Source organism: Papaver somniferum, chromosome 10 (genome assembly GCF_003573695.1).
Source record: "Papaver somniferum cultivar HN1 chromosome 10, ASM357369v1, whole genome shotgun sequence".
In the NCBI taxonomy this organism is placed as follows: domain Eukaryota; kingdom Viridiplantae; phylum Streptophyta; class Magnoliopsida; order Ranunculales; family Papaveraceae; genus Papaver; species Papaver somniferum.
The window spans coordinates 73,347,547-73,359,239 of NC_039367.1; the positions used below are offsets into that span (position 1 = coordinate 73,347,547).

At 35.9% G+C, this 11,693-nt stretch overlaps 1 protein-coding gene across 5 annotated transcripts; it reads right to left on the reverse strand.

Moving 5' to 3' along the window:
- Positions 1–7,251: 7,251 nt before the first annotated feature.
- On the reverse strand, positions 7,252–10,864 carry LOC113315083 (ubiquitin-like-specific protease ESD4). 5 transcript variants are annotated; one of them, XM_026563398.1, is made up of 12 exons: positions 10,556–10,864; positions 10,118–10,224; positions 9,963–10,041; positions 9,701–9,794; positions 9,429–9,527; positions 9,247–9,339; positions 9,017–9,136; positions 8,790–8,893; positions 8,578–8,650; positions 7,888–8,370; positions 7,722–7,794; positions 7,252–7,531 (listed from the first exon to the last, which is right to left on the reverse strand). In XM_026563398.1, the coding sequence occupies exons 1-10, from the start codon at positions 10,777–10,779 to the stop codon at positions 8,308–8,310; spliced, it is 1,056 nt and encodes a 351-aa protein (XP_026419183.1). In that variant the 5' UTR covers positions 10,780–10,864; the 3' UTR covers positions 7,252–7,531; positions 7,722–7,794; positions 7,888–8,307. The 5 variants fall into 5 exon arrangements, with proteins under 5 accessions (XP_026419183.1, XP_026419185.1, XP_026419186.1 ...); XM_026563400.1 differs by adding an exon at positions 10,332–10,462 and having other exon boundaries at positions 7,252–7,794; positions 10,556–10,694; XM_026563401.1 differs by adding an exon at positions 10,332–10,386 and having other exon boundaries at positions 7,252–7,794; positions 10,556–10,685.
- Between the last annotated feature and the right edge of the window lie 829 nt (positions 10,865–11,693).

Here is an 11,693-nt window from a genome sequence, read left to right on the forward strand (position 1 = left end):
TTGATATTTTATTTTCTCTTGAAGATCCCTCTTAAGCAAACAGATTTCTATTACCTCGACTGAATTATATCTGAAGAAAATCAATAGACTATTTGTTAAAGTAATATTAGTTAAAATTTTCATTTTGGATGAAGCAACTCATATGCCTGTAAAGGACGTCAGCTAGTGCAATCAAGTATGTATGGTCTTTATAGATCCAAGAGAAGTAAGGAGCACGACTGAAACTGAGTTTCTCATAGGGTTGATTCAGTGTCAACTACATTCCAGTCCGAAGTCTTATTGTAAGCTAGTGTTTGTAGAGGATTAATACAGTGTAGTGTTCAAACTGAACTGGGTCCAATGGTTCTTCTGTTATATTGTAGTTTTCCACGTGAACAAAATTCTAATGTCTTGTGTTATTTGTTTTCCGCATTATATTGTATACAAAATATCACAAGTAGTACGTTAACTAACCTAGATAGTCTTAGCTCAATTGTTAAGAACCCACAAGACTTGTTTTTGTAAACTCGTAACTTAAAAAATAGATTATAAGATTTGTTCTTGGAATTTGGTTGTTGTATAGTTCAGGTACATACTAGGTTAACCTTATAGCATGTTTGTTTTCTGCTGACTCAGGGTCTGGATCTGACTCGGTCTGAGTCAGATGTCAGATCGTTTGTTTTTTATTTTGAGTCAGATCTGACTCGCGATCTGAGTCAGACCTAACCCCTGACTCGGACCCGTTTGAGTTAGGAAATAAAATACCCCTGACTCATGGGAACCAACCACTGACTCATATTTTTGAGTCAGATCTGACTCAAGAAATAAACATAGTGAGTCAGATCCAGATGAGTCAGGCGATTTCAGTCAGATCCAGACGAGTCAGGTGAGTCAGGAGAAAACAAACATGTTTTTAGTTTACAATCACGAACAAAGATCTTATTCTAGAGATCTATATGTATTGATTATTCAAAAAATTATCCATACAGGTTCATGAACAAAAAAGTTGGTGATGTACTAGGTACCCTCTCCTTTTCAGACATGAAGATCCCTTATCTCCATGATTGTTTATAATTTGTAAGGGATCTACTAAAACTAAGAATCTTGGGTATTAAGGTTATTAGAACTAGTCCTTCTATGAGTCATTTGTTCTTTGAAGATGAGTGCGTAGGTTTTCTTGAAGTCAAATAGCATAACTCAAACTTTTGGTAGATTTTTTGGACAATCTATAAACCGGTAGAGCATCGCTCGATCGAACTTACAATTTTTTTTTATCTCTAGGTTGTTTTCAATATAAGATGTATGAAACTATATCTTGATTCTAGTCTAATCAAGTCATCTCTTGGACTAGGATTATAGCACGATTGTTGAATATCATATATCACCAAATACCCTCGAAGATTGAAGAACAAACGAAGACATGCATTTGCGAGAACTTCGTCAACAAAGAGTAATGTGAAGACTGACCTATCATATTTACTCATTGCATCTACCATTCTATCTTATAAGACTATGTTGTATGATTTTAGTATACTAACTATTGCAAAGAAAAAAATTTGAATTCAAGCTAGTCTTGTTTAAATTATCTAAATATGGTTCGAGCAATGGGTGTTCATAGATCTTTAGCAATCTTAGTTTATACCAATTTATTATTCACAAAATATTCTTGTTTAAATTGATATTTGAAAAATTGCTCAAGTAAAAAGTTCAAGAGCTCTTTAGGACACACCTAATATGTACACTATAAATATTGGGAGTGTTTCTAAATTAAATATGAGAGCAAACACACGAATTACTTGGAGGTACCCATGCCTGGTATGCATACCAAGAAAATCTGACTTAGCCAACAACCATAGATCCCCATACCTGGTATGCATACTTAGTGGGTCTGAGTTCGGGAATCGTAAAGAGTAAGAATACCCGGTATGCACACCCCTTTGATGTGACTTGGCGAACTGCCAAGGGTACGCATACCCGGTATGCATACTTGACTGATCTGATTTCGCAACTGCCAAGGGTATGCATACTTGGTCGATCTAACCTAGTTGCGGAGATTAAGTACAAAGGGAAAAGTATACGAACTTCTTAAGGTTTAGTTATACTCGTTTTTCATACCTTGATCGCGACTATAACTCGTTTTTCATATGTCTCTCATATACACTTGTAAGACAATTTTATTCAAAAAATCTCTTTGGGCTTGTGGATTATTATCTAGTCTTGAGTGTTTTTGAACACTATTATTGCTTGTAAGTTCACGACCTTACTTTGTCTCTATAGACTATTATTGTGCACCGTTTCATACTGTCCAAACTATAGTGCATATTCTTATGTGTAATTTCAAAGCAACCTTTTTGTATGCTTACATAAATTCCTAATTTGGAATTTTACAAAGTGTTAGCTTGGGTTCCAAGAAACCCTAGCTTGAATTCAAAGCTACATGTAGCCTTGAAAATAAATAAATAGAAAGATTCTTACTGCTGGATTCTCAATCCTTGACACTCTTGTATCCTAGTTGCATAACCCTTTATAATTTAGGTTTCTATATGGAATTATATTGGGTTACGACTTTGAAAACTTCACTTTGGGATTCATGAAGCCCGATCAGACTATCTTTTTACCTGATAGTTCTTGTATTCGGACCTTGTTCTACTGATTATTGAAGTTCACAGGCTTTAGATCAGGAACAAAATAGATAGATAGACAGAAATTTAGAAATCACAAAGTTCTCTTCATCCCAGACTTTGTGATTCCACAAGATAGATATCTAAACTCTTCTTTGATTTGTTTGGATTGTTCTTATGAGGTGGTTGATCTAGATTTCTATTTGATGAGAAGTTTAACTGTTTCGGATCCGTGAGGTATACTAGACTTGTCTTCTGTGAACAGATTTCCAAACCTTCATTGAAACATATTGAAAGGGAAGTCAATATAATTGTCTGTTACAGGCATATAGGTATCAAAAGTCTTCGCTGAGGATAAAGCAATTTTTGGGTGTAAAGGATGTCAGCTAAGGGAATCAAGAGTATTAAGAGAGGGTTTTCTCTCTCCAGCGAATCGGTGATTTTGAAAATGCCAACTCAGTAAACAAAAAATTGATTTTCTCATCCTTGTCTCTGAATGCTAGCTTACTGTCCATAATTTTTTAACTTGTGTTTGAATCCATATGCATATTTCTCATTCAAATCTTGATTATTGATCTAAAATACATTTTTAATGTTATAATTAGTTCTCTTTTTACTTTCTCTTGTTTTTCTCATCAACAAAGTTAAAGTTTCATTCTAAAAATGGATCTCAACTAACTTTCAATTTTCCCTAATGTGTTTACAGATTGTCCTCTCCTTAATCGCGTTTTCCTTCAACATTGTTGTGTTTACAGCGTTTTCTCTGTTAGCTAAGAGGCTTTTTGAAGCCATGGTGTCACCATTGTTCCTCCATCATGAGAGTTTTCGACTCAGTCAGATTCGATCCACATCCATTCAACTAGAAAGTCAAAGGCCAAAAAGGTAGAAGAGAAGAAAATTTGAATTTCAAAAAAGTCGCTGCAATCTTGGTAACAATCTCCTGATTTTTCTCCATGGAATATTTGTATTATGGTTTGTTACTGCAAATAGACAATTCAGTAGTAACCACCGTATATCTTCATTCCAAAAATATTGTGAGAATATATCTTTGAATGTGAAAGGAAACCCTAATTGTATTGGGTTATCTCATTATTAAACAAAAATATTGAGGTCACAAAAGAACTGGAAAATAGCTTAACAATCAAGAGTACAATGGCTGAAGGAAATAATGAGAAAGTTATTGACTTAGCTAAAAAGTTTAAACAAGCAGCTCTGGTTTTAGATCAGGAAGAGGAAGAAGTGGAAGCGGTTACTAATGAAGATTTAGGGGATTGGGATAACTGCCTTATTGGTATGATTATCATGGAGGAGGGATCCATGGGTTTTAAAGCAGTGGAGCATCACATCAAGTTTTCTTGGTCACATATCCCAGAAGGAGAAGTGAAGGTGGTAGAAATCGACAAAAACATAATGGTTTTCAAATTCAAAGATGAGGAAACAAAAAATAATATCTTTATAAGTAGGCCATGGAGTATAAACAGAAATTTAGTTATCCTGCATCACTACAATCCTGAAGTTATCTACAAAGACCTAGATTGGAATCATCAATGCTTCTGACTCCAGCTCAAAAAACTGCTGCCCGAACACTTGAATGTAATTTATGTTACAAAAATTGGAAAACTGGTGGGAAAGGTTATTGCAATTGAACCTAAGGATGCAATTCCTGTGGACAAAGATGGAGTCAAAGTATATGTCATCATAGACATAAATTATCCGTTAAGAAGAGGAGCAATGGCAAAAATCAATGCAAGGTGTACTAGATGGATTAAGTTTTTCTATGAAAAACAACCCCATAACATCTGTCCAAGTTGCTACATCATCAAGCATACTAAGGGTGCTTGCAAGGCAGCAACAGATTTCCTAACAAAAGCCCACAATAAGCCATACTTTTTTGGAGTAAGCAATACTGCCAATAAGAAGACTCTAGAGGATGGAAAGGAGAACAATATAATACCTAGTTGTTCCAAGAATAAGGAGATTAAAAGAACAAGTTTAATTCCTCCAAAGGATGGTATTCTTCTAGCACCAAGGATAGATCACTCAGCTCAAAAGGATGATGAAAATGATTCTACAAGATTGGGTAAGAGACTTAGACTTACAGCTCCTCAAGAATCTGATGCATCTTGCACAAGTAGTCACTCTCATGATGGGGAACAGTTGGAAACACAAGCTACAGAAAGACTCACAACTGAGGACAAACATTCTGGAAACACTAAGGGGATACATAAGGTAAAATACAAAAAACTCTTCATAACCTTGAATTTTCTGCATATTTTTCATAATCTTTGCATTAGTTATTTCTTGCACTCTCACTCTGATAAAATTTTCATTAGTCAGTCTTATTTTTCTGCAAATATGAAAATCATATCATGGAATGTCTGTGGATTTGGAAACAAGAATAATAGAAATCATCTTAACATGCTCATAAAAACCCAAAACCCTGACATAATCTTTTTGTCTGAAACCAAAAATCAATCTAAAAATATGAGCTACCTGCTGAAAAGATTCAAATATCCCAATATGACTCTTTTAAATCCTGTAGGTCTTTCTGGAGGTTTATGTATGTTATGGAAGGATGGCATTGATCTGCAGATTATTGATGCTCAGATGAACATGATTAACTGCATTGTTAAGCTTGATAGTCTGAATAACAGTTCTTTAATGACATGTATTTATGGTGCCCTAAATGTCTATGATAAAGAAAATCAATGGGACCACCTTAGAAACATTAGATAACCTATAATAATCCTTGGATTGTCATAGGTGATCTTAACTTCATCTTGCACCATAATGAAAAAGAAGGTGGAAATCCCCATAGTCAAAGTGATATTGATGCTAATAATCTTCTTTTGGATAATAATAATCTTACCAGTATGCCATATATAGGGAACCCCTTTACCTAGACCAATAGAAGGAGTGAAGATGATCTAATTTTAGAAAGATTAGATAGAGCTGTTATATCTTATGACTGGTTCAATATTTATCCAAATGCTGCTTTATATCACTTAACTTTCATAGGAAGTGATCATTGCCCAATAATGTTAATCACTAGCAAACTGGAATGCAACACTAAGAAACCTTTTAGAGTGAATAAATCTTGGTTTAGAGACCCTACTTGCTCTGAATTAATCAAAGCTGAATGGAAAGGTAATACTTCTGGTTCTGCTGGCTTTGTTCTTGCTAATTGTCTTCATAATACTAAATACTTTCTCAAAAATTGGAATTGTCAACACTTTGGTAATATTAATTCTCAAATTGCTAACTTGGAATTTCAGTTATCTAATCTTACTAGAAATATTAGAGATCACAATGACAGCAGGGCTGTGGAGCTAACAAGGAAACTAAAGTATTGGTATGATGTAGAAGAAGATTTTTGGAGGCAAAGAGGTAACTGTGATTGATTGTGAGGAGGTGCAGATAGTGCAATAGATCCTGAGCATGCAGAGGCGCAGGCTTTGTTGAATGCAGTCTTGTGGGCAAAGCAAAAAGGATGGACAAAGCTGCACTTGGAGGGTGACTGCCTTAATGTGATTGATGCAGTGAATGGCTTACACACTGTTGTGAAGTGGACAACACAAAACATAATAAGTGATGCAGTAGACATTCTTAGTTCCTTTTCATTTTGGTTATGCACATATGTGCACAGAGATGCGAATCATTTAGCTGACAGTCTATCTAAGTTTGCAAGATCTCAATCTGTTTGCTTTCAACATTTCAAAAATTTCCCTGACTGGATTCAAACCTTGATCCAATAGGATAAAACTCTCATGTAGTCCTTTTTGCCAATTTATATCAATTTTCCTATTAAAAAAAGGGGGGAATCAAGTGCGTGGAACCACGTTGGTGTTTGTGTTGTTTGTTTTTCCGCATTATATTCTTTTACCTCGAAGTATAGTGTTAAAAAGTATCCTAAATATCATTACCTTAGCTCTTAAGGACAAATACTTAGGTGTACCTCTGTTTTTGCGAAAAAAATAAGACATCACATTTGCAAGACTAATTTTATGATAGGCTAACTGCATGGAAGAGTAAGCATTTAATCAACCTGGTAAAACTGGATCCAATTTATGTAGGGCACTTTTGCCTAACATCTAGTTGTTTTTCCCATGCCTAAAAAGCGAAATGATAGGTTTAACTCCATACAAAGTAAATGTCCTTGGAATAAGAAGCAAACTGATAGAGGTATCTATTTTTTTCGTATAAAAAGTGCTTATAAAATTGTTTCTGCTGCAGTAACACTCCGAGCTCATTACGGGTCCTGTCAATTTCCATTAGTCTCAGTTCTGGAAGGCAAAACTACCACCCCCAAAAGGCCAAAATTCTTATGAAAGTGTGTCCACAACTGCCTATCTGTAAAAGACAGGATCGTCAGATTTGTCCATGACATAATCCCATCATGTCCTCCTAGCAATAATGCAATTGAATCTGTTCAACACCTTTTCCTTTGAGATTGTGATGATTCTCAAATGACCCAGTCGTACAGATCCTGGTTTGACATAATAGCACGCATGAATTTAACTGACCGGGTAACTGATAGTCAAGGAGCTAATAAGGATGATGTGATTATTTATGTTGGTTTTACTCTTTGATAATGCGCAACCGATAATTCAGTTATGCCTTTCTGAACCTGTTCTTTGTGTACCAGCAATAATGCAAGAGATTTGATCAGTCATATCTATAGCAGTATATCTATGTCCAGGATGTAACAGAATTCCAAATAGGACAAGAAATTCATTTAACAACTGCAAGCACAAAAAGAAGACTAATACCCAATCCTTGGAATCTGCGGACCAAATGGGGTTCCATTATGTGCATCCATATTTTAAAACTTCGCATCACCATGTTCAACCCTTGCTTCTGTTATCTTGACTCTGACGTACATACATCGGGATCTCTTTTGCAGTTCTCTTTCAGAAACAGGGCACATCTTTCTACAATAAGAACATATCCGAAGAGTTCACACTCAGCTCGACATAAGAAACCTAATTTAAACCTGTCAGTCTCTATTTCATACAAGTGTTGGTAAGTTGTCTGATCCAATTCTATATACTGAGTACTCAGAATCCCTTGGCCGTAACAAGTAACAGCGAAAACGCGAGCTGGAGAATAAACCTGATTTACCTGGGTAAACCACAGAGTCATAGACTTATCTGTTATGTAAGCATGCTTCACCAGGAACATGCGACAGTCCGACCTGTCAACAGAACAAAGTAGTCACTCTTAACACTCCGATCTGACAAAACATCTGGAAGTTCAAGTTTCTAATATATAAAAATAGAAAACATACCCATAATCCTGATGAGGTATGTCATTAGAACATTCAAGCGTGCCAAGATTTACGTATTTGTCTTTCATCCACATATATCGACCCTATCTGAACAACAGACAAACTTAAAACCCAAAGTCTAAGACATGCCAACTTACGTTATCCGATATACAAAATCGCTTATATTTTCAACTGCTTTAGTGTGTTCAGTAAGAAGTCACTGGAGAAAAAAGAAACAATGCTAAATACAAAATTACTACCACCCAAATGCTAATGTTTGGAATCAGCCATTTGAGGTTCGCCAACCAATATCATCATCACATTTCAAAACTTAAGATCAATATTCCAATCGTCCCTTGCATATCTTGTTCTTACAGATCAGTTGGTCTCCAATTAATTCACTTCAACATGGTGGTAGGATGTCAATTTGATAGCTCGTGTTCATTCAGCTATTAAGTTAAGTATCTCCTTTGCAGTTCTTTTACGGAAATAGGGCATATGTTTCTACAATGATAACATATCCAAACAGTTAATATTCAGCTCAACATAAAATATCTAAACTACATTGAACTGCTAATCCATATCTCATAGATGTATGGACAGGCTGTGATATTGTGTGATCCAAATCAATATACTGAGTACTTGATATTTGTGCCGCACTTAATAGGTAATAACAACAACAATGCAAGCAGTAGAGGAAATCTGAAATACCTGACTAAAACAGAGCCCAAGACCTCTGCTGTAGAAATCAGCATACTTGATCATGAACATGCCACAGTCTGACCTATCAGTGGAAAGCAGTAATCATTCTAAGACTCTGGTGTGCTAATATAAAAATGGCAACAAACAAAACAAACAAAACATCTGGAGAAAGCTCAAATATTTAGTTTTCGTTTTCATGAATCCAAATATTAGAAACGTACCTGTTCTCCTGATGAGGTATGTCATAAGCATATTCCAATGTCCAAGAATTTGTGTTTATGTCTTCACCACTTTTATCTTTTACTTCATCCATGTAATATCTAGCCTGAAACCACAAGCAACAAAGTGAACAAAAATATCAAAAGAAGAACCAATACAGAATCCACTTAAGTTCGTAACATACTAGATTTCTACATCAGAACCACATTTATATACCCTAAACACGCACCAGGGCTTTAAGAACTTGGTGATCCATGCCTTGGAGTGAATCAAGATACTGAAACTTCCGGTCCTTCTTATTGATAACAGCCAAGCACCAATGCATGTTTTTGTGGATAGGGACAAAAATCTGCAGAAACAACAAGAGTGATCCTTAATTCAAAGACTAACCAAGCTTGCAATGAGAACAGTAGTTCAAAAAGAAAGTATAAAAATAAAAAGGTGGAGTAGCAATTTAACCTTGTCGCACTCAAGAAGTCTGTACCCTATCTTCCTTTCAGTAGTCCATCTTCTGACAGATTTGAAGTCATAACCATCCCGCGCACTAATCAGCTAAAGAAACACAATGACGAACACCGTTGATGAATAAGAAGAATGGAGAGGAAATGGCAGAAAGTAGGCGAGACTTGAAGGAAATCAACCTTGGTATAGAAGAAGGTGTTGAAGAAATGACACTTCAAAAACTTTTTTGGTTCTCTTTGTTCCCTCTCCTTCAACAATCCAAAGTAGACATTTATGACCTACAAACGAGGAAAGTAAAAGCATATTCAGCAAACTAAACTAAATTCATGAATCTTACACAAACTCTTCTCCTTATATTTTCAATTGGTAACCCAGGAGTGAATTGTAAGTAAAACGAAGTCACATGGATTCGGCAAATAAGGTAACCAAAGTCCAAACGAGCAAAAAATACCTCATCATTCAACCAGCCACCTGGTTTCAGGCACTGCAAAATTTGGCCTGTAATCTCAATGTTAGAATTCTGATGCGTAACCAAGATTTTCTGCCTGCAAAACGAAATTCCAAGAATATAAATTATCATCCAAATTCCAACAACTATCCCATTGGTTAAGAATATACATCCAACTTGCAAAGATAAGCGCTCGTGTACATGATATCTATATCAGCAACAATTCCACTCACAGCGAATTAAAACATGAAGCTTCTCTTCTTACCTATTGAACTTTGCGAAGGCAAGAGATACTTGACTCTCTTCAACTTCTGTGAGAGAAACAAAAGGCCCACTACTCCTTCCTGAGATGAGATTACAAAACGCGTTAATAAAAGCACCAAATCATGTCTAATTTACAATGCAAGTGAAAATTATCACCTCGGGTTCCTTTAGGTGCTTCTTTGTGAGTATTAAATCTTTCCTGAACATCAGAGGTTAAGTGATCCACCTCCAGCTTCTGCTTCTTGGCAGGCGCATATATCTTTCTGTATAAGCATGCGGTCACAAAAACATATAGTTATCTACTAACAAAGCAACAACTGTATCACATTAACAAACAATCACAACTATAGCATTGCGAAGACAAGCACACTTGGATAGATAATTCCACTGCAGAATCTTAAACATCCAGCCTCCAGTCTTCTTACCTGCATTAAAGTTCTCAAAGGAGACACTTCAATCTGATCAATTGCATATCAACTTTGGTTCAGATTGAATGCAGATCTAGCATTTAAAAGAACCAAGGATTTCAATATAACATGCATTGTAATAAAATTAGGGATTCTGAAAAGACTGCATCAGTTCTTTTAAACAAACCTGAATCTTAAAATGGATTTAACTGGTAACAATGATAGGGTGTCCATGATGATCTCCTTTGGAAGAAGCCTCGACTCTGTTACTAGTTTTCTTCTTTCCCCTTTACTTCTAATACCTCCATTTCGTGTTCCTCTTCTTCTTTTTCTTCTCCCACTGTGTATAAAAATCCATTTCTTCATCATGGATGTCGTCCATCGAATTGTAATTTTCGAATTCTTCTTCATCGTAACTAGTAATCTAGGGAGCTAGGGTTCTACTCGCACTTTCTTCATCCATATTTCAGTTCTGCTTCATAGAAATATAAACTGATGGCGATGGGCACTTGATTGCTCTGGCTTGAAATCAGGGCTGAACTGAAACGCCCTAACCTGAACCGAAACCGACATAAGGAACCGTACCGTCACAGAACCAACCATCCAATGGCTGAGACAGTTTTAGCAATGAATCTACGGGTCTAAACGGTGGCCACTCCAGAGCCGACAGAACCGAAACCCTCGATCTCAGTTAGATTTTTTAAGGAGGATTTTTCGTTTGGTCCAAGGTCCAAATAAAATGTGTTTGAGTGAATGCTGGGTTGAATCTGCATATCTTGGTACGTTTAAGTATGTTATAATGTTTTAAATGCCAAAACTACTTTTTGATATTAGTCTATTAAAGTCGTTTGGGTTCGAAATTGAATAGGTAGCAAATTCATAGAATTTTTCCGAGTTACTTAAGACGAATGAAGAACTGAAGATCGCACGAAGACATCAATTTGAAGAAGTTTCATCGAGGTGGGTCACGAAGACTTGGTCACTCCTTTCAAATTCGTTTTCATTCTATTTTATCTGTCCTAACAAAGTTCTCACTCTTTGGAACAAAACCTATGATGGTAAATGAACTTTTGTATATACACCGGAGGACATTTGAGACCATTATGTTATTGAGAATGACCATTGATCTTGGAAAGGTCGTCATCTTGTAGTGAATGAAAAGACGAAGCCAACGAGTCAAGAATCAGCCAACTCCGAGTTATAACAAAGAAGTTATGAATGATTTATTAAAGCTGAAAAAATGTGGTTATAAACTGATTTCGGGTTTAAGAGAGAGAAAATTTCCTCAACTCTTCTGCAACATTGAGTTCCGGAACCTAAAAGCG